The sequence below is a fragment of the Chinchilla lanigera genome, unplaced genomic scaffold (genome assembly GCF_000276665.1).
Source record: "Chinchilla lanigera isolate Chin_1 unplaced genomic scaffold, ChiLan1.0 scaffold00100, whole genome shotgun sequence".
In the NCBI taxonomy this organism is placed as follows: Eukaryota; Metazoa; Chordata; class Mammalia; order Rodentia; family Chinchillidae; genus Chinchilla; species Chinchilla lanigera.
Genome location: NW_004955501.1, coordinates 6,956,648 through 6,980,155, shown reverse-complemented (window position 1 = coordinate 6,980,155; position 23,508 = coordinate 6,956,648). Strand labels below are relative to the sequence as shown.

At 39.9% G+C, this 23,508-nt stretch overlaps 1 protein-coding gene and 1 pseudogene across 1 annotated transcript in view; both read right to left on the bottom strand.

Annotated features, from left to right (window-relative positions):
- Mrpl3 (mitochondrial ribosomal protein L3) overlaps positions 1 to 18,311 on the bottom strand; it is a 40,337-nt gene extending 22,026 nt beyond the window's left edge. Inside the window, exons 1-6 of the mRNA XM_005406841.2 lie at positions 18,054 to 18,311; positions 17,060 to 17,244; positions 15,183 to 15,274; positions 13,302 to 13,400; positions 3,493 to 3,592; positions 2,609 to 2,669 (exon numbers count right to left, since the gene is read on the bottom strand). Coding sequence (XP_005406898.1) covers positions 2,609 to 2,669; positions 3,493 to 3,592; positions 13,302 to 13,400; positions 15,183 to 15,274; positions 17,060 to 17,244; positions 18,054 to 18,145 — 629 coding nt within the window. The 5' untranslated portion in view covers positions 18,146 to 18,311. The remainder of the gene's footprint in view (positions 1 to 2,608; positions 2,670 to 3,492; positions 3,593 to 13,301; positions 13,401 to 15,182; positions 15,275 to 17,059; positions 17,245 to 18,053) is intronic.
- LOC102008645 lies at positions 7,007 to 12,020 on the bottom strand (annotated as a pseudogene).
- Positions 18,312 to 23,508: the final 5,197 nt, after the last annotated feature.

Here is a 23,508-nt window from a genome sequence, read left to right as displayed (position 1 = left end):
TGTCCCCAAAATAAGACGCATCAGGGAAGAACATACAAGAGTTTTAATAAAAGGAAAAGAAAGAGCAACCATATGCACATACATGCACGCGGCACGTCCATACAGATCACAACTCTGGGACATCAGGGGCAAAGGGAAAGGGTGGCAGCAGCTGGAGCTGAGATGCGGCTGAGGAGCTCATGCTACATTGAGGGAATTCAAACCAAGCTCCACATGAGAAGAGCCCAATAAATTTAGAAGCACTTAAAAGCTTCTTACAGATATAACAACATGCCAGCTACAAGAGGTATAGTCCCTGGAAACACTTAACAAAAGTTAAATAAAATCCAATTTAATCTGACTCAGGTAATTCCTGAGTCAGAAGAAAGAAGTCGGAAGAAGTCTGACTCAGGTAATTCCACATAAGGGTTTGCATACCAGAACACCGTATTTTGTGTGAGGTGATCCCCCATTTTTATGCAGTCAAATCAAACCACTGCACTGTAGCCCAAGCAATAGTGAGGATCTTCTCAAACAGGGGCCCTTCCCTTCTCTTCCAGAGGTAACTGTCACTACGTTAAATTCCAAGGCTGTAATTCCAGCTGTTAGCAGCTGTCTAGTCTGAGGCTGGCATATAGCTTTACACAAGCGTGTTTTCTAGGAATATTACTTGACTTTACAAAATAAAACAACTTCCCCTTTCACTTTCTCCTCACAGGAAAGCCGTAGTTTTAAAAAGAACTAAAAAAAGAAGCCAAGGAAACTCAATAGCAGCGCAGGAGATGAAAGCATTTAGTAAGCACAGGCATTTGAAAAGCTAGGCTCTAACCTAAGCTAGTCACAAGCTTGGCCACGAACATCAGTGAACAACAGCCTCTGACTCTGCATGCCTTCTCAGAATATCCCGTTTGTTCTGTAAAATAGTCAATGCAATTCACAAAATACCAACTGTGTATAAATGAACAGAATTATTGTGAGGTACTTTATTACATGTAATAATTCAGAAATTAGAAAGTAAAACAATCTGATTCACAACACGTAACACACCTTCCCAACTAACCAAACCAAAGCATTAAATTTTTAATATTCTGAGTTCTTGAAAATGAAAGCAGGACAAACAGCAAAAACCAAATTATTTCAGGGGCTAAAGTAACTAGGGACAAGATCATGACAATGGGAAGTAGAAAAAAAGCTGGAAGTTCATAATTTCTCTAAAAAGAGGCCCTTCCTTGCTACCAATGTCCTGCTTCACTTCTAAATAGCTGAACAAAGTAATGGTATCTAGCAGCTTCTGCAATGGCCTATTTTCTAAATTAAACAGTAACAGAGTGGAAATGAATGTATAACATACAACTGTATTAAGCAAACTAATGTTGGCATTCATCTAGTTTCTTTAGATAGAAGCTACTCAAAAAAACAACCACTGGGTAAAGTGGCACACACCTATAATCCCAGCACTTGGGAGGCTGAGGCAGGAATATCACTGTGAGTCTGAGGCCAGCCTGGGGTACATAAGTGAGTTCAAGGCCAACCTGCACTACATAGTGAGACCCTGTCTCCAAAAACAAACAAAATAACAAACAACCACTCTGATGATCCTAAGACCATCCCCTACAGTACCTCAGAACACCATCGTAGATACTGTCATGTAACAAAGAAGAAAATTAAGGCAAAAAGACAAATGAAATTATGACTTATGTGCAAGAACAGTAGAATTGGACAATAGCTGACAGTGAAGTTTTGTTTACTCTAGGTCATGTGAATTCCAATAACCTATACTAAAGAGTTTCAATATCAGCATAGATATGAATTTAACTTATTTTAAGTTCTATAGTGAAGTAACCTCAACCAATTTTTAAAAAGCTACTTCTCAAAGATCTAAATGTTTCCTGGAGATCATCTAGCCAATGCTAAGCAATTTGGCAGAAATGGTAATAAAAAGCTGCAGTATCAAAAATGCCACTGCCCAGGCTAAATATGACTCATAGACAGCATTTCTCTTACAGTGAAAAATATCGATTTCTACCAAATTAAACCTTGTTAAAGAATTAAAAGAATTCCACTTTCATGGAAGAAGTCTAACTTATGTAATACTGAAGAGTAGTATACTGCAACTGAAGAGACCTACTGCACAATGTGACTTCTAGTTTTTCGGTAGGCTTTTAGCATAGATGCTTTAGGAGTCAAACACAACCATCACTTTTGAAATACTATAAAATGTTACTAATTTAACCATTTCCTATAATTGGAAAGAACAGCTAAAACTAGATCAGACAAAATCTCAAAAGAATTCTACCAATACTTCTCATGTGTATTTCACCATCAAACTGTATGTCTTCCTTCGTCTTCAAAACAGAAATGGGCCTAACACACAAAGAATCTATGTATTGTGAGCTTTCTTTTAGCTCCACGTCAAGAACCATACATCTCAGTCTAAAGGCTGCAGCCTGAAATTTTCATATAAAACTAATTTAGTATAATTTAAAAACCAGTACCGTTAGTGACCAGACCACAGATTAGAATTACGAGTGAGAACATTTATCTTTTATTCACTGACTTGGTAATTCAATTATTTTTTTTAAGTTAACGAAGAAACGAAAAGGAAAAGAGAACCCCTATGAGGACCTACGTTTTGGCGGTGACATCCACATACTGTCCTGGACGAAAGTGAGCAGCATAAAGAGGTGTGCCTTTACGAGAAGAAAAGATAGTCAGTATGAAATTTATCAGCACAGAAATAACTTCATTAACATAAACTACATCAAATAACCCTTTTAGCTATCAGATTTCAAAAAACAGGAGACTGTCTTCTTCAATTATACTAACATTAGAAACACCCAAACAATGAAACTATTCAATAGACAGGTCTTTTAATTGACTATGTGTAGGCTAAAGAAAGACATCCTCATATAAGGCACATGGTGCTGGAGACCAGACCGGGCCTGGCAGATGGGCCAGCACCTTCCAGGGGCCCAAGTGGTGCTGGTCAAAATGAATGATTCCTGTGACAACACACTATTCCTACTAGTAAACATCCAAGCTTGATGAGTGTTGGTTAGTGTGGCAAGTACACTGAATTTAAAAATATATGACATACAGCTGTATAGTAGGCACTCTCCCATTTCAGGCTGTATTTCCTAACTAAGGGAGACTTTAGTTTTCTTCACTTAACAAAATTCCAGCCTGTAAACAATGAACCTCAAATTTTAAAAGTTAGTACATTTATTTAGAATAGCTTTTCTAAATGTGAAACCCTCTTTACACTAAAAACAAAAGTGTTCCTCCCTGTTTCATGAGAAACAAAGAGTCCTTTACAGCTTCTTCCACTTAAAAGACACAAGGTCTTGTTTGTTCTTAGTGATTAAAACAGATACAGTTTTTATACTTAAAAATAAGCACCTGTATTTGGCACTTTGTATTCTGGATTCAGCTTTATTACTGAAAGGGGTGGTGTTAAAGCAAATCACATATTTGGATATTTTTACCACCCTCTGTTCCCTGACCTCAGATTACCTGGTTTAATTACAGCATTATCTGTTACATGAAAGATTTTAACTTTCTGTTTTGGCGGCAATCCAAGTTCTCGGTAAAATTCCAATACAGGTTCAGATTTCTATAGGAAAAGCAGTACATATAAGTAACATGTTAAATACTAGAGGTGGCATTGAATATACATCCATCCAACCAAGATATTAACACACCAGAAAAAAATTAAGCATACTCTTATCTCTTTACTGTACAAAGCACACTCAATCCTCCTTATTTAAATGTAAGATTTACAGCTATAATCCACTGCATTTCTATGAACAAATAACCTCAGTACTTAGGGTCTCACCATGTGGACCATGTTTGGGAAAAGGGCTTTGTTCTGTAAGGAAGGAGGCAGAGCTGTGCTCTGCTCAGATCTGAGTTCTCACAACATTGTATCAAGAACCCCTGCCCTAGGAAACCAGTAATACACTTACTCTGCACCTCCATTAAGCAACTAGAAGAAAACATGATGGATCACATGAGTTCCAAATGTGGCCTGACCAACCTTATTTCCTTGATTAGATTTTTCTCATACCCTTGAAGGCAATCATGTCACATCCTCATTTGAAGCCTCTAACACTCTTCCAGAGGGAAGAGAACTTCCGCATGTTCTTACCACTGAACAAGGCACCTCCCGTCCCAGCACTCATACACAGTCATCATTCCAACCACCTTCTTGTGAAGAGACACACATGGAGTTTCTAGGAAACGCCAATGCCAAGGGCCTCTGCTTGGAGACTCCAATTTCACTGCTTGAGGAAGGGAGGCAGGCAGGCATCAGTATTTTTTTAAGCACTTCATGAGACTCTGCTGAACTGGGGCTGTGAACCACACTGGAAGATGGACTGTCCCTGCTCTTACCGGAAGGACTCACTCCTACCTCCTCACCTATTCAATGGCTTCCCTCCTGAAACTTCCCTTTCTTCTAAATCAGTTTCCCCTTTTCTAGCAGAAGTTTCAGTAAGTACGTGAACATGTCCCAACCTTTTCCTTTGCCATACATTCTTTAGCTAATTTTTGTTTCTCCTTTACAGTAATGCTCCTTGAGAACCCTGCTGAGTCTACCTTCTCTCCACCCATTCTCCGAACTCACTTTAATCAGGCGCTTTCAGACCCTGACACTCATCAGAAAGTGCCGCGGAAGTAACCAATGATCTCCGCACATCAAATACACAGGCCAGCTATCACTTCATTGCATCCATCTGCAATGCCTGACACAGGTGGCCACTCTCCCTGGAAGACTTTCATTCGGTGTCTCATCACTACTCAGCTTTCACATACATACCGTGAATGACTTCATACTAATTTCAATGTCAAATTCCACTCTGGATATTTTCACATATCCAACTGCCAATCCATTATATGCACATCAACATCAAACAACAACTCAAGCTTAACAGTCTAGAACTGACTCAACTTCCTCCCAAACCTGCTCTTCCATATCTCAATAAATGGCAACTTCTGTTCTTTGGGCCAGAAATACTGTGGTCACCCTTGACTCTTCACATCCCACTCACCATTCATCAGCAAGTCCCACAAATTCTGTTTAACAATACAGCCCACACCGGGGATATAGCTCAGGGGCACAAGCACCTACCTGGTCAGCGTAAGGTCCTGAGTTTGACTCCCAGTACCAAAAAATAAAAAATAAAAATACAGCCCACAGCAACCTTTTCTCCCCACCCCACCCCACCTTACCCTATCATCTTTCCTGGATTATTTCCTGCTGACTGGTCCAAGCCTCCACATTCCTAGTCCATTCTCAATTTACAGTCTGCTATGACCATATTAAAACTCAAGCCATACCATGTCTCTGTGGTGCCTTCCACATCAAGTAGAATCTAGCCCCACGTCTATGGTTTACAAGGTTCCAGACAATCTGACCTCATCTTCTCCTCTCAGATAAAACCTACTCCCAGGGCCTGGGGATTTAGCTCAGCAGCACAGCACCTGCCTGGCAAGCGCAAGGCCGTGAGTTCAATTCCCGGTACTGGAAAACAAAACAAAGCAAAACAAATAAATAAATAAAAAAAATTAAAACCTACTCGCATACTGTGTAACAGCATATCAAACACCACCTTCATGTTCTTTGCATGTACTATTTCCTTTGCCTGCTGGGCTTTTCTGCCAGATTTTTGGATGACCTGCTTCTTTAATTTCTCAGGTTTCCATCTTAATATGAACTTACATTTCCTATCTAAAATTGTACTATTTTTGTCACTTGCTACCTGCTCAGCTTTTTATTACTCTTCAAAGCATTTATCCCCAGCCATTGTGATATATCCATTTTACTGATTTGTATTCTATACAACAACTTCCCAACTCTACCCCAAATGCACCAAAAAGTAATCTTACTGAGGGTGGTATCTGGTTTAGTTCCTGCTATACCCCACTTCTGCTGTCTGTTCCCTTCACCCCCACTTTTCTCCTTCTACTGTAAATATCACTATAACCTTAAAAATAAAACTATGCATATTTAATTTTCCTTATAATAATGTCCTGGTTATCCCCATCAATTTTTTTAAAGACTTGATACAGATTGCTATAGAGTTGTCAAAAAAGTTATTTACCATTGTTTCTTGATGTGGACAGTACCTTTCATCAACAAAGGTATGTCTGTCTTCCTGCTGTTTTCTCTCCCTCAACTATCCTTTTAACCATAAAGCAGTTGCAGTTGGGCCCCGATACTCAATGTATACATACCCGTCTCTGTCTACACCCCTCCTGACTCGCATTTGTCTTGCTACCCTATACCTCCCAGCTCATAACAATTCTTTTAAATGTTTCTAGTTCTGGCTCCAGCTAAATTTACTGATCCCTTCCCAAACAGCCTTGCCAGAGCACACTGCTCCTTACAACAACTCTATACCCTACATATATTCCAATTACTGTCTTCATGATCTCATTCTTACCTACTTACAGGTCTACCCCGGTATGAAGTTTGTCTTGCCAACCTACTCCACCTGCATTTATTTGTAGTACTGGGCAATGAACCCAGAACCTTGCACAGGCTAGAAAAGCACCCTACCACTGAGCCGTTTTCCTGTCTTTTCTTCAAATTTTATTTAGAGACAGGATCTTGCTATGCTACCCAGGCCACTGGCCTCAAACTGGTAACCCTCCTGCTTCAGCCTCTTAAGTAGCTGGAATTAAAAACTCCAGCTACCTTTTCAATCTCCTGCACAACCTGCTCTCGGTATGCAGCATTCCTGTATTTGTGGCCAGACAGTGCATGGCCTCCATCATCAAGTCTATTTATTATAAAAGACAAACTTAAAATATATATCTCAACTTAGTCTGAGGATGAACAAATTCACAGGCAGCTAACTATTTTGAAAACAAATATATAATGGTTCTTCAGTTCATGAACTTAATTCTTTCCATGATTCTGGTCATATACCAAATTGAACGAGAACCAAATCAAATTCAATGGTTATGTTCAATGTGGACCTTATGGGGAAATCTGATTTGGTTCTCATCCAATCTGATTTGCAACCAGAATCATGGGAATGAAGTTTGTGAACCAAGGTACCACTGTAATTCATAATAATTTTTTTAAAAAGCACTAATAGCAACAGCGTAAGAAACCTAACCACCATTACGGTTTGGAGCTGAACTGCTCTCGAAAAGCTCAGGTTAGCAAACATGGGGGCGGGGCAAGCTTTGGGGACCTGATTCCATCACGGCTCTGATCTCATCCATGAATTGATGACTTCATAATTAAATTAACTGATGACTTCATTGTGACTTCATAATGAAATGAAGTACTGGGAGGTGCTGGAAACTGTAAGAGGTGGCACCTTAGTTGGAGGAAGTAGGTCACAGGGGACAACCTGGAAGGTACATATTGTTCTCAGCCCTTTTGGTGCTCTCTCTGCCTCCTGTCTGCTGCACTGCTCCACCACATGTTCTCTGACATGTTGAAGAAGTCTCACCACAAGCCCAAAAGCAATGGAATGAAACCTCTGAAACTGTGAACCAAAATACACCTCTTTCTGCAGAACACTGTGTGCCCTCAGTGAACACAAGTTACTTGCTAATTTCAGTTTTTTATTTTATTTTCTTTGTGATTCCAAAATAGATATTTATTTATTTATTAAGGATCATTTAGTTTCTGCATAAAAACCATCCATTCTTCCTCATTGGGTTTGTTATTAAACACACATCAAATCTTATGGGGTTGCTTGGTTTGCCCCAATATTTTAAAAAAATACAAGCTCTTTTTAAGTGCTAGGAAGGATCATTAATGCAGGGAAGGGGCTCCTGAGTCTCTGCAGCCAGAGGGCACATTTCTCCTTCTCCAGAAATTCACTTGTTTCTTAGGTTGGAAGAGCTGTCCCTGAGGAAAATAATTATGCACACGAATGCAGACAGTCATCACTGGTCAATTTTTTGTGCCCAGTAGCTTGCAAAGATAACCCCTTGGTTATCAAAGTCTTGCTGGTTGGTTTCAGCTATTAAAACAAAACAAAACAAAACAAAACCTAAAAACAAAGACTGGCCAAAGGCAGATAGCTTCTAATGACAGCACTGTGCGGCTGGGCTGTGCAATCAGCACTAGCACACACACCAGTTTGCTCTTTTAAAGAATGCCACAATAAGGATCCTGCAAAATTTTCAATCAAATTTCTCATGGTCCCTAAAATACCCAAAGCATCATGCAGCCAGCTCCTCAGAGGAAGGAATGATTCCCTAGGATGTGAAGAATGTACTGCTCCCCCAGGGCAGTGCTCCTGGGGCGTGGAAGGCAAAACCCTAAGACTTGATTTATTAGAAACGTTAATTTTATTTATTTGCGTTTATGTTTTTGTGGTGCCAGGGATTGAACCCAGGGCCTCTCGAATACTAGGCAAGTGTTGTGCACCCAAACTCTTCAAAATTTTTGAGATAGGATCTCGCTAACTTGCCCCAGGCTCTGCTCAAACTTAGGATCCTCTGTCTCAGCCTTCCATGTAGCTGGGATTACAGGCATGTGCCACCGAGCCAGGCTGGTTAATTGATTCTTATCACACTGAAATGCAGGTGTACAGTCAGTCTGTGCTGTTGTGCAAGCCAGACTTGGAAGAGGATCATTATTTATTGCTCCATTAGAATAAACTAAAAAAGAAAAAGACTTAAAAAACCCCAGGGCTGTCTCCTGCAGCCCAGGCTGGGGTGGGGGCTGTGGGCAGGGCGTGACCGGCTAATGCGCTTGGTTCACAGTGATTCAGGTTTGCTCGGTTCTGCGTGCAGCGCCACGCGGGCACTGCCTACACCTTGTAGTCGAGCTCTGCGTTCATGCTGGTGTACATCTCGTAGATGATGTCGATGGTGGCCGTGTAGTTGACCAGGAAGAGGCGGATCTTCTCCAGGCACTCCTCCTCTGTCACGTTCTGCCCCTTGGAGAGCGCTTTGAGGAAATCGGATCTGTAGGGGGCCGCGTAGAGTGCTGCACGGTACATCTTCTGCACAAGCCAGCCATGGTACTTTTTGAGGGACATCTCGTACGCCTTGGTGGCGTTGATGCGGATGTGGTTGGGGTGGTTCTCGTCCCGCTCGCCGTCACAGATGCTCTGGAGGAAGATCTGGATGAAGCGCAGGCCCCTTTTCAGCCACATCAGCGCCAGCGTGGCCCCCACTTTGGGCCACTCTGTCTCGTACATTTCCTTCTCCACCTCTAGGATCTTCTGCAGGGTCAGGAACTTGGCTGGGTTGGTGTCATACACAGCTCTGATTTTTGTGATGTTGCGGCTTAGGTCTGCCTTGATGGACGTGAACACTGCAGATCCGAGGCAATCGAAAAAGGGCAGCAGGTGGGACACTGCCTCCAAGAAGGGCATGGTTTCGATCTGCTTGTCCGCGCGCACCGGCTCCAGCAGGTGCTCCACCAGCAGCGCCATTACAGGTCCGCAGTGACGCCCCCGCCCGCGCAGTGGGCGTCCACGACCCCCCCTCGCTGCGTCAGCGCCAGGCCTGTCACTGCGCCCTCTGTAGGCTGCGGGGACGCCAGCGCAGCCACTTCCGCCAGCGCTGCCACTTCCGCCAGCGCCTGGCCCTCCTACCCGAGAGCTAATTTCAGTTTAAAGGGTGAACTGTTTGTATTCCTTTAAAATTTATTTACTAAGTTGTCCTTACTTGACCTGAACTTGGATGTCACTGGTTTTAAGCACAGAACTTTCATTTTTGGACTAGTTCACTGCCCACCGGAAATCTCCCTGGGGCTCGCCAGGGAAGCTGCTCAACGAGCGCGGAGAAGCACTGCCCTGCGCCCACTGACGACCACCCCGCCCCTCACAGTTCCCCAGAGAAGCTCTCCTTCCTCCACGCGTGGGCACAAGCTCTCCCAGCTGCTCTCTAGCTGCGCTTTCCACGTGCCAAAGTTATCAAGGCCCTGTTCTTCATTGGTCACCATCACTTCTCCCACAGCACGGCAAACACAAAAGCTTTCATTACAAGTGTGTGGCTCCTTGAAAACTATACCCCTCATGTAACATATTCAGACTTGCTAGATATAGGAGTGGACTTCAAACGTATTCTTGACATTCATATACTACACTTGATGGTTAAAAAGTGCAATAATATGTTACTAGTGTCAGTTTTTGAGTTTTACCAGGAAGCTTCTGAGAAAAATTTCTTACTCTTTTTGTAAAGTAAGATGAACATCTCAACTACTAAAACAGAAAAAGAACTAAGGTAACATTTTCTAATTATCTTTCAATTTCACTAAAATTGAGTATTGTTTTCTTACTTACAGTCGTAATATGAGAAAAAACAAATACTCAAGCTGAAACCAGAAGCAGGACAAGAGTTCATTTTCTTTCTCTTTCTAAAACTTCCAAACAAATGATTTTAAAAGGCAATTTAAGACTGACAGCACTGTCACACTTGGATCATTCCATCGATGAAGTTGTGTTTTCCCCCCTCTTCATAGTTCTTTGCAATATCCTTCCCACAATGAGAGTGTTTCTCTGTGCCTAAGATAAACTGATTTAATCTACTTTTAGGGCCACTTAACTTCCTCATTCAAAAACACTGTGTACCACAACATTTTTTATTTATACCATACTAAATTTGCCAAAGCAGACTAGTTTAATTTCTTGGAGGTATAAATTCTTTTGATCTTAAAAAACAAAAACCAGCCAAAACAAAAACAGTTGTAACCTTACTGTAAATAAAACTGATTTAAGGGCTTGACTATTTGATATTTTAACATCCTAGTTATTATTTTAAAAACCCCTCTATAACCAATCTATTTGCAGTTTCCTTGAGGTCTAAAATATGCAAGAGGAAGTATGTATATTTTTAGCTTAATAAATCTCTTTCCTTTTCAAATAAAAATGCTTTACTTATAAAGAATTCTGAAACTTACATTCATATCCCTTTCTAAAGTAAGGTCACTTACAAAGTTTTTCCTTAATACTGTAGTAAATGTCTTCTGGATGTGTAACAGTTATTATCATGAAGAAATCACGGAAGGCCTTTGCAGTGTTTACTATGTTAGGAAAATGAACTTTTTAAAGTTCATGTAAACTGAGTGAGTCACAATCCACCACAACATTAAGAAAATAGTATCCAAGTCACTCTGCTGTGCTGTACGTTCATCCAAGAGGATAACGTTATAAGCATTAGCTGAATAGAAAAAAATATGTGGACCACAATCTTCAGTATGAAATTATACCATCATTTCTGTAACATTTTAATTATTTATTCTATGTTACTTATATTAATATGATTTCCACCACTATCTACTGACTGAAGAGTAGTTTTCATTATTTATAGGACAACTCCAGGTGGATTTCCTGTGAACTGCTCAAACACATCTGTCCTCAAAAGCTCCCATTCCCTTGTCCCTATCTCAGTTCATGGCACAAGCACTGATTGAGATCCTGGTTTGGAAACCCTGCTATGCCTGCATATCCCATATCCCAGTCCCACTACATACCCTCCCTCCCCTTTTCCAAATCTCTGCTTTTTGATCCAAATGTAACTGCCTTGGTTCAAACAGCTTTTATCAGTTCTCTCTTAATTGCTTAAACTTCCTAAAAGTAGTCTCTGAAACCAGATCCTTCTAATTTTTGTTAACCAAGATAACAATCTGTTACTGCTCAGGTTAAAGACTTCAGAAAGCTCCTGAGGCCTATAAGAAACCCTCATGGTCACCTCGATGGCTGCACCTTCACTACGTTCTCTGTTGGCCCACACCCGCACTGAGATGCAGCCACATCACCATGTTTCTCTTCCCAGGCACACATGCTCTTCCACCGGCATGGCCTCAACACTCATTTTCCTTTCTGGTTTTCCTCCCCTGTGAAACTTCCTAGGATCTTCCCAAGCAGAAATGGCTGTCTCCAGCTCTGTGCCTATTGGATTTATATGGTATTGGAATGGCTATTTTATTTATTCCTCTCTCATCAGCTTGAGTCCCCAAAAGGTAAACATCAACAAACAGTTAAGAAATGAAGGATCTGGGGGCTGGGGATTTAGCTTGGCAGCACAGTGCCTGCCTGGCAAGCGCAAGATCATGAGTTCAATTCCTGGTACCAGAAAAAACCAAAAAAAAAAAAAAAAAAAAAAAAAAAGAAGGATCTGAAGGCTGTCATTATTATTACCTGAGTCGTCCTGAGTGAGTTACATTACTGCTTTACTTCAGAGGCTGAAAAAATTACTTAGGTAATAAATGTAAAAGTCTTAATATGCAAGTACATGGCATGTAGTAAGTGCTCAATAAAAGTTATAACAAGGAAATGGCAGGCATACAATAAACATTTGCTACTTTTGGGAGTTTTTTTGTATTTACTTATTTTGACAGTTGGACAGTATGGGTTATATTCTAATTTTTGTTTATTTTCACTTCATGAACAATTTCCAATGAAAAAAGTTTGCTTAGACATAAGTAAACCTGAAGACACTTTGCTACCCATTAGTAAAAACCATCATTATACCTATAAAGGTTTCTAGTTTTAGTGATACACCACAGAATACTAACTAGAGATTTTTCTAATTTCAATCACAAATTCAACATTTTTTGGTACAGTACGCTTAGAAAAAAATGCTTTATTTAGAAAAATTTGATGTGTGTTCACATATAGCTTTCTCCCCAGTACTGAAAGTTCCTACTAAAATATACAAAATTAATCTTCTTATGAAGCTGTTATCAAATAGAGATAATTTTTCATAGGAACAAAGTGGAATAAAACAATTACCAGATCTGCTGTCTGTTAAAGCACAGAAACACTAGAAAAACTTCATTTAACACATTCACAGTCGGGCTGTAACCTGTCTTGCTGCTAGGTAGCTTGAACCACCAGTGGTAGATACATGACCATCCCATCAGCAGCATTTTTTACTAATTTTATTAGTTAAAAGACTGATACAGTGATTAGATCCATTTATACCACCAACAATACAAGCTGCCTAATGGGGCAGTCATGCATGTATCATTGATGATTCAAGCCAGCATGAATGTGCTAATCCTGTGACAGGCACATTAGTTAAATCGTATTTTTATCTCTATTTTACAGATGTATAAGCACTATGGCTTAAAGAAGTAAAGTTACTTATTCCTCCTGCCAAATACGTAATTCACCTCAGAGACAAATTAAAGCAAGTTAGCTGTTTTTACAAGTTGTGGTAGCATAGTCCATTTACTTTTCATTAAAACTTTGTGGTAACCTGTTCTGCTAATTCTTAGTTAACTGACCAATAAACTTGGGTTTCAAGTAATGCACAGTAATTAAAAGCATAAGACATGAAAGTATTCAGATACAAAACTAAAGAAATGCATCATTGTAAGAATGAAAAAATATCCTTACACGGAAACGTGACACAGTTTTCCCGCCTACAGTTAGGGCTGCCATTCTTCCATTATGGTTTTCCTTTGAAGTGTATTTTAAGACGTGACAATCTTGTACCTAAAAAAACAAACAAAACTAAGTATATGCCAAGATACGTTTTAACATTACACACCAGCTGCACAGAGGTCCTAGGATAATTAGGAGTTTCCTAAAGTTACTTTACTCATCCCAAATACAATGTTAATACATAGAAAAGAACTTTAAAAATTGTCAAATATAGTCTAGTACACAGAAAATATAAACATACAACAAAATGAGTATTTACAGAGATGATATGACTACAGCTACTGTGTTCACCTCCCCAGTCATCTCCTCCGCTTTTAATGCCCGAGCGGCAGTTCACCAAGGGTGGACCCTAGACAGCCAGCATCTCCTAGGAGCTTGGTAACAAGTTCATGCAGCCCGTGAGGATGCAGGCCAGACCTCCTAGATCACAGTCTCTGCACTTTATCACTCCTCTGGGTGACTCTGAGGCTGCTAAAGTTTAAAAAGTACTGTCCTAGAAATAACTCTAACATTTATGGCAATCAATTATTTTTTCTAGAATTACTATCTTTGAAAGTATTGCTCAATAAATGTATTTAGTGCTGCCTGCTTTACACTACATGCACTCTTCTACATCTTCTTTCACTCAACACTATTTATAAGGCCATCTGTATTACACTGTATTGCTCTATTCTGTCTACTTTCATTGCTAATATAGCATTTCATCACATGACTATACCACAATTTATTTACCCATTCTATGCTGATGGACATCTGGAATCACTCCAGTTCTGACATACTAAGAGTGATGCTGTTCTAAACAGTATGATAAAAAAATCCTAATATAAACCTGTTCAAATTTTATACTAATATACAGGAGGGGAAATGCAAGGTTCACCTACCTAAACTTTACCACATAATGTCAAACCATTTGCTGAAATGGCTATACTAAGCTACAAGCCTACAGGTCTTTCCTGAAAGCTCCCAACATTCTTCATAGTGCTTAAGACCATTGTCTTATACTTGGTCATTCAAAGCCAATGAAAACATGAAGAATATGTAGGTTCTCTTTCTCTGTTCCTTGCTAACATTAAAAATGTGCATGAGCTCTTATTTTAATCATCACCACTAGTCTAATCACTTACCTAAGAGTAGACCCCAAAGAATAACTGAGGTGTCCAAAGGGGTTTGGGGAGTGATGGTCCCCAAACTGTATCAAAGCTCTTTCTATAGTAATAAAGAAAACAACAACTGACATTTTTTGGACTTTAATATTGTGTGTCAAGTGCACGATGTTTATCATCTTGTGCAGTCATCACAATAACGTCTTAGGTGAGGCATAATTATTTCTTTTACAAAACAGAATTATATCTTTTACGGATGAGACACAATGCCCTAAGCAACACAACTAGTAGGTGGCAGAACCAGGATATAAACTCAGATATTCGAGTCCTAGGGCCCACAGTCTTAACCATTTAAGTATAGCTCATATCAGAGAACGAAATGCAGCTTCTCCAGACAGGGGAATATTCTTACAGTCATCAAAAGAAGAGATGGAGATTTTTTTTCCAATAATACAACTGGTACATCCATGAGAAGTTAGGTTATACTCTTTTTTTTTATCCATTGTCCCAGTTATTCTACTACCAGTATCAGAAAGCTTTGGCGCAGGCAAGATTCAGAACATTATTGAAACCATCATTAGCAAAGTTTTTAAATACTGTGTGCATTTAACATTAACCTTTCTTTTCCCCATACAGATACATGTTTCATGATGTAAGTATCACCCACTCAAGTCTGCACAAAAAGAACTGGCCATACATACAGATCTTTCACATATTGTTTCTTTCTTACCTGTAGTAATGTGACTGCATGCTTTTGACCATCCTTGGTCCATAAAGGCATCATGCCCAACTTCTGGGCAATAAGACCAACTCTAGCAGAACCTGCCAATTAAAACCATGTCATGTTAACAATACTAGAGACCATACTCATAAGTGAAATAAATAGGAACTACATGTGTAAACATCATATTGTCTCCCTGGTGTAGGAACCTCAAAGAATAAGTAAAACTCAAAACGTATAATAGATGATAGGAAAGAAGAAAAAAGAAAGAAGGCAAAATATAAATATATATATGAATAGATGCGATAACTGTATTGCTGATGTCTGATGGTACATTGAAAGGAACAGTTAATTCTTAAAATTTTTTATGTTCTGACCAATTCTGCATGCTTATATCTGATAATCTGAGCAACTGATTTGAAGTTAACAACATGCAATGGAACTACCATGGTGAATTCCTACCATCTTGTCTAGTGAAACTCTGTATTATCTTCAATGTTTTATCTAGTAATTATTTTCCTATACTCTTTAATGGTTTGAACAATCTTACATTCTTACATCTGGTAATCTGAGCAACACAGCTGAGGATAGCGATATGTAACAACCACTGTTAATTCATATTATTTTGCATGATAACCTGTGTCACTTTAAATGTTCTTGCTTTGGTTTGTGTATGTCTGTGATGCTAGTATGCTGTTATTTTTTTTTTTTCCTCATTTATTACTCTCTTTAAAATAAAATTTTAAAAAAACATGTCATATTAACAAAAGAAAGCCATTTCAACATTTACCAACATGATCCAACAGTCTTTCCTAAAATTGGGGTTCAATACAAGGACCAGGCATATAAGAGATATGCTAAAATATTCAGGGTAAAACAAGGCTCTTCCTCATAGATTTAAGCACCTTCAAGTATGCCTGGCATAATGGTGCTCAAGAAAAATGAACAGAAAATAAGAGAATCATACAAAATAAAGAAAACAGATGAGTTTCTATTTTCCGGTTTTTAAATAAAGGTCTTAATACAGGGCATGTAAATCCAACATCATACTTTCCTAGCATCAATTTATGTCCAACATGACTAATTAGAAAATACCTATAACTCAAATTCTAAGAAGTCAGTAGACTATAGAAATGTCACAAATAGTCATATTGCTAAAATATATCAGTCTCCATCACAACACTCAGATGTGTCACAAAAGCCAGGCATGGTGGCACACACCCATACTCCCACACTCAGGAAACTGAGGCAGGAGGATCACCATGAGTTTGAGGCCAGCCTGGGTTACATAGTGAGTTCAGGCCAGCCTGAACTACATAGTGAGACCCTGTCTCAAAGAAAAACAAAAAAGATGTGTTGCATAAATTCACAAGGATGCCTCATTAAGAACCTTTAGCCACTATACAATTCAACCCTTACAGTAAACTCCAAGCAGAAACCACACACTCAATAAGAAAGGTCTTATTCTTATTGGTCTGGCCACTTACGGTTTAGTACCTCACCAGACACAGAGTTGATTCTTCGGTTATGACTAGCAAACCTAGAGTGCCAGGGCATCCCAACTGAAAAGGTCTGCACAACACATTACAATTAACATCACACTCTTCCAGGTCTGCTTTCCTAATATTACATTCTTTTCTTCTGAAGAAGGGAATATATGCAATGTGATTTTCCTTTCTCCTACAAAAAAGCTTCAAGGAGGTCTTTCACCAACAGTGGATTAGGAGGCTGGAAATAAACTTGCAAACCAAATTACAAGGAGATAGACACACTTAAGACATGAATATTAATTCAAGAGATGAAAATTTTATGAAGCAGTCACTATGATTTTGATTGTGTCCAGTCACAAAATAATTGAGATAAAACTCATCAAATAAAAAAATCACCTGGTTCCCAAGGATGTACAGGCCATGGTTCATCTTTTAGAGGACACAGTTTACTTGCTAATTGAGCTTTATCTTCATCAGAGACCAACTGCTTAACAAATGAGGTATTTTCTTCAGAAAGGTGCTCATCCCACCAACTTGGGCTCTTACCATGGAGACTTCTAACAAAAAGCCAGATGTTTGTGCTGTAAAAGTGAAAAACTAAGTCACAATTCCCCTGCTTAATATAAGGAGTGGTAGTCACATGCATTCCAAATACAGAATAGCCTTAAGAAAGGGGTTAGGTTGGGCATAAGTTCTTTCCTTGATACTGCTTATAGCAAGATTCACACTTTAACTATGAATAGTTATCTAGGAAGAAGTATTTTCTTTCCTGGAATAAACAGATTCCAAACAAAGTACAGGGGTCCTACCTAGATACATGGGAAGGCACTAACCCATCTGAATGTATGTTTTAAGTTTTACATCCAGCAGAAGTGGTCAAATGTGGTACCTTCGGTTCAAGTGAGGGAAGTGGGTGTGGAAAGTTAAAGGATCCCAAGAGTCATGACCTCTGACCATCTGACACACCAAGAAAAACCCTAGTGAGGGAAGCTGGGGAAGGTGTGTAATTCTCACACCAAGAGGGTCAGAACAGAAGCAATTTTGCAGCCCTCCGTCCGCCGGGCCTCTGCAGTCAGGCAGATCCAGGCTGAGTCCCGATTTTCCCCTTAGTAGCTGAGTTACTCTGGACAAGCTACTTCCCCTTTTAAGGTTTAGTTTTAACCACAAACCGGACGACAGTTTGATCACGTGAAGTTACAGAACAGAAAGCGCCAGGTACACTTAACTGCCCGTGCACCACACGCTCGCTCGCTGGGAGATCACGTCTTCGTTGTTAATGTCCTTAGTTAACTGCCAGCCTCTATGCATTTTTAAAAAAAATTCTCTTTCAATGCCGTCTCCGCGCCCCGCCGGCCGCCGCGCCAAGCGGCCCCGTCCCGCGCAAACCCACCTACTACCCCGGCCGGGGGCGGCTCCCAGGCCACCAGCGCCGCAGCCCCGCAACCGGGCGCCCGCCTGCGCCAGCAGCCTCCAACCTGGCATGGAGTAACCGGGCGAGCTGTGGTCGCGACACTTTTGGGCGCCCCGCCTCAGTGCTTTCCGAGAGTCCCTCACTCAAGGACCACGACTTCGCTTCGCCCCCTGGGAACGTGTCGCATCGGCAGTCCGCCAATTTCCTCCGCGACGGAAACCGAGCCGCCGGAACCACTTCCTGTGCATTTCCCAATAAGTTCCGGCCACTAGAATCAACCCGTGGAACTAGAGTTCCGCCTGCACAACAGTCCTACATTGAGTCTGGGGTGGAGGGCGTTAACTTGGCAGGAATTACTCATCTTTTTAGAGGTGGCGGGAGGAGGGGTGTTCGAAGTTTAGAAGAATGAGACAAACAAATGAAAGCTTCCTGAGAAAGCTAAAGAAAGAGGACTAACTTCTAATAGTGCCCTCTGTTTAGCAACAAGCAGTGCTGTGATAATCATATTGGTTAATACTCAAAACAGGCCAGAAAGAAAGTTGTTACTTTCGTATTACAAACGAGGGAACATAGACTTAAAATTTAGGTGCAGGTCAAAAGTAAGTAACACATTTGGCAGATGAGCATAGTTGACACTGAAACAGGTCTAGTAAGTTTTAACAACAGAACATGACCAAAGGGAGGACATGTACCTTCCAGGACTAAATCATAAAACACTACTACTTCTGGCTAACTCTGTTGAATTTCTCCCCCTGGGGAAATCTCGAGGTCGTGTCCTGCAGACATTCGTAGAGACTAGAAGTGAGGCACATGTAAAGAGAAAGCAAATTGCCAGCTGTAAATGAACCACAAGAACTGGATTCACCAGCCCCAGGAAACCCTTCAGATAACTGCAACTCACCATCAACTCAAGAAAGACCTTGAGCCTAAACCATTTAGCCAAGTGGCTCATGGATTTCTGACCAGGCACAATTGCTAGAGAAAATAAATGATCGGTATTGTTCCCATCGAGTTTTTTGGTTATTTGTGATGCACCAATAGAGAGCTAAAATATCTTCTGTAGAAACAAACCACTGTTTTGTGTTCCAGATCGGACCTGATTACCGTGTATGTACCTTAAACATCCCTTTACTGCTCCAAAATCCCATTTCTTTATTTGTCAGGTGACAGTAGGAAATAAAAAGTTAAGCTTTTCTATCTTCCCTTTATCAGAGATTTGGGTAGCCTGACTTAGAAGGCCCAAGCAAAGGTCAATTTCTGGGTACCACTTGAAACTCAGTAGACTCAAAATGTTTACTCCATTGTTGCAGTTACTGGGACATTTTTTGATAATACTTTGGGCCTTGGAGGAAAAAGTATATCTCTTTATCCTAGCTGTGCTGTCTGACTTCACAGTTAATTAAGAAATACCCTTCATTGAACAAATGAGTCTTCAAATGTGCTACATAAAAGATGAGAATAGAAAGACTTCCTGACTACTGCCAGTAACTACTATTTCTTGTGCATATAGATGCTCAGTATTGTGATAGCGTAACAATCAAACACTTCCAGAACACCCAAACTCATACAAACTTAAGTTTAGTTTGATGCAACAAGAAAGAGCATATATTTGGGGATGTTTCTACACTAATGAGTTGAGAGGAACTTATAAAATTTGGAATAAGAGAGGATTTTAAAGTACAATCAGGGAAACAAAGATTTGGTTTGGAATGGATGCTATCAAGAAACAAAGACAGTTCAGCAAATAGACATCTGAGGATGGTGTTCAAAAGAAAACAATAATTACTCAGAAGAAAAAATTGTTAGGCATTTCATAGCAGTAGAGTGACCTACAGTATAATCTATTAAAATTAGTTGTTGATAGTCTGTTATAAATATTGCACTCTAATTGCTAACTAGATTCATTTTTACCTTCTCAGACTATTTAACACTCAAGTTTTATAACAATCTCCATTTATAGTGAGAAAGTATGCACAGATACATGATATAACTTAAATAATGACATCCGTTAGTAAGTGTTAGAGCCAAGATTAAATTTTGGGTAGTGTGACCATGGAGCTTGTGCTCTTCAGAGTTTTGTTTATTTTTTTTTTCTTTACAACAAATGTGCTACTACCCTTGTCTTGGAACTACTCTAAGAGTAGAGAGGACAATTGGTAAGTAAATACATCACACAAAATGGCTCATGAGGATTGATGAGGCAGGCATTCAGTGTAACCTTTGCTTCTAGTGCCAAAACTCTCTTAGTCCAAATTGGAGACTGTGAGTCAGTGAAACCCACAGCAGGCACCAGTGCTGAACTGAATCAAAGCATAACATTATTTGTCTGTTGATATGAAACACATGTATCCTAACTGCCACCTGGGACTAGGAAGTGTGATAATATTTGGTTTAGTCACTACAGTATGCTGCTAATTGACAACAATAGACCCATTTCCCGAGGTACCCAGCCTAGGCTTCCTTAGAACACCCAGGCACTGATTTTGAGCTTCTTATCATTTCTGATGCTATCCTTCAGAAACTGCCTTCCACCTGGGAACACTTGGCTGCTCTATGACTTTAATTTCTCATTAGAACAAAGATAACATCCATGGTTTCTTTTTAGTGCTACAATTCCATAATTCTTGTTCCACTAATTCAGATCAGAAGCTGATATAATAAACCTGCTATTTATTAAATTAAATATAAGGTTACTCTCATTTCTGAATTACTGAAACCATATCCAACAAAAGAGAGTCACTATAAAAGGAGTATGTTTCAAACCAAGGGTTTATTGAAAACATTTTTAATATGCTCCTGCCATTTGTCTCTACCATTAATTCTTACAACATTTGTGATACATCCTATATGGTTTGCTTATTACAGAAGAGTAACATATTTATTATTGGGTAATTTACATTTATGCTGTGTCTTATTTCATATATGCTTTATGCCTGAAATTAAAAATATTTTTAAAAATGAATTTAGACTTTTATTAAATTATCTTTGGTCTTCTTCCATTTTTCCAGAGTTGTGTGAATTTGCATTCTTAAAAATTGGTAGCTCGGTGTGGTGGTGCATGCCTCTAATCCCAGAACTTGGGAGGCTGAGGAAGGAAGATCACTGTGAGTTCGAGGCCAGCCTGGGCTACATAGTGAGTTCAAGGGCAGCCTGAACTACACAGTGAGACCCTGTCTCAAAAAAAATTGGTGAAGATATCATAAAGGTAAGTCCACATCTGATGGTGGCATAGATAAAATTCAATTTAAGGAACTTTGAACTTTGAGGTTTCACTGATGGCTAGAATAGAAAGTCTAAACAGACAAATCTATACAATCCACAAATGCTCATTCAGTAAAGAAATGAATTTCTCTTAATGTTCTCCAGCAAGACCAAATCACAGTTTGAAATTTTAATATAGCATCTTTAACAGTAAAATTATTACTTGTAAATTTCTAGATTAGTCTTCAAACTTTGCAAAATATTACTAGAATAGAAATACATTTGTCTTCTAGGAAGTGAAGAAAGTGAAGGAAGGGAAGGAAAGGAAGGAAGGAAAAAGGAAGGAAGGAAGGAAAGGGAGAAAAGGATGGAAAAGCAATGTGACCATATCATAATATGAATTTAAAGTTTGTCATCATTCCAGCCCTACTCTTGTATCCAGCATGGTTAAGAAATAATGTAATTATACCAATCAATGTGCATTTCTTTGAAGTTCTTAATTACTAAATGTTTTGGTTACTTTTCTCTCTTTGCTGAGACAATGTACCCAACGCCCAAAATTAAGGAAGGAAAAGTTTATTTAGCTCACAGTTTGTGGAGGTTTCATAGTCAGCTGGCTCCAAGGCAGAGTGGCACATGGCACAGGGCAACATTTCATGGCAGTGGAAGACAGCAAAATCAGTGAGAGCAAAAGGGGGGAAGCAAGCCTACCCCCCACCACACATCAGCCATCTGTCCACACCCCCCTACTCCTCAAGTGGAGGCTCTCCACAAAGCAAAGACCTGAACCACCCAGCCAACCTCACAAACTTCTCAAATTGACACAATGAACAACATCCCAGAGAGGCAAGAGCATGTCCCTCCAACCCCAGTATGCAAAACCACCAAACCACCCAGTCAAGCCTCCAGACTCCTCAAATTGGCACAACGTACCAACCACAACACTAAAGAAACATTTAGCAATGGATAATAAAGCATCATGTGCCAGGGGACCAAATGCTTTCAGTCTAGGACTTCTCCCTGATCTGGTCATTTTCCTGTTGCAAGTGAAGTTTTGACTGCTTAGAGCAGCTATAGACCAGTAATATTCTGACCACCTGGAGCCAAAGTTGGAACATCTTCTCTCAGCTTATCAGATGCAGAATCTGGACAAATTCCTAGATACTGAGTTCATTTGGGATTTTTGATCCCATTTGGAAGAAGCCTAAGGGATTCCCAATAAGTGATAAATAACACTTAGAGTGAAATTACTGCCTGTAAAGTGAGGTTACCACTCTCATTTTAAAGATGTGAAAACTGAAACACAGAGAAAATAAGCAGCTAATCCAAAGTCATAAGTCTTAAACTTGTTAGGTAACTGGTAGAATCAGGACTTGAGCTAAAACTCTGAGGTTCTACAAGCTTATTAATAACTCTGCTCTCCCCACTTCTCCCCGCTCCCTTTCCTCCCTTTCCCTTTTCCTCCTCCCCCTCTTCCTCTCCTTCCTTTATAGAAAAGAAAGCTTCCTGGCACAAGAGTGGAGCATCCTGCTTCGCATCCAAAAGTTGCCCCAGACCAGCAAGTGTTAAGACAGCAATGCTAACTGTAGGGATCTGATCAGCCTAGATTGGAATCAGTTGGTCTCAAGAGAGTGACAAGGCTAAACTGCTCGAGACCATCATCCATTCAGTTCCTATATAACCATCCATTCAAAAAAGAACCAAGAGGTTTTCTTACGTCCTAGGCCAGTGTGTATCAAACCAAAACATGCATAAGTCTTTCTTGGGAATTATGTAAAAGTATAGAGCATGATTTTCCGGGTAAAAATAAGGTCCTGAGAGTGTACATTTCTAAACACACTAAAGATACTATATACACTAGTAGTGGTATTCTAGAAAGAGTTGTGAACTCACAGGTAGGAAACCTGAGACTCAGTTTCAACTGTAAATTGCCATTGTAACACTGAACAAATTACCAGGCTCTTCTGCCTCTTTACCTTTGAGGTGGCAAAAGGCAGGGTTTGTCCAACTGAGGCCCTTTCCAGTATTTTAAGCAAAAGATCTTGTAGAAGATAGAATAGTGGGAACATTATTCTAGATGTTTATGTTCTGCCTCCTGGAATCTGTAAATATACTTTCTCATATATCAGAGGGGATTTGACACAAGTCTCTAAAAACTGGAAATTCCCTTTCTGAGGTGAGAAGGTCATAGGAAAATGGAGCAAGGCCAAAGTAAAGAAGAGGGGCACAAGTC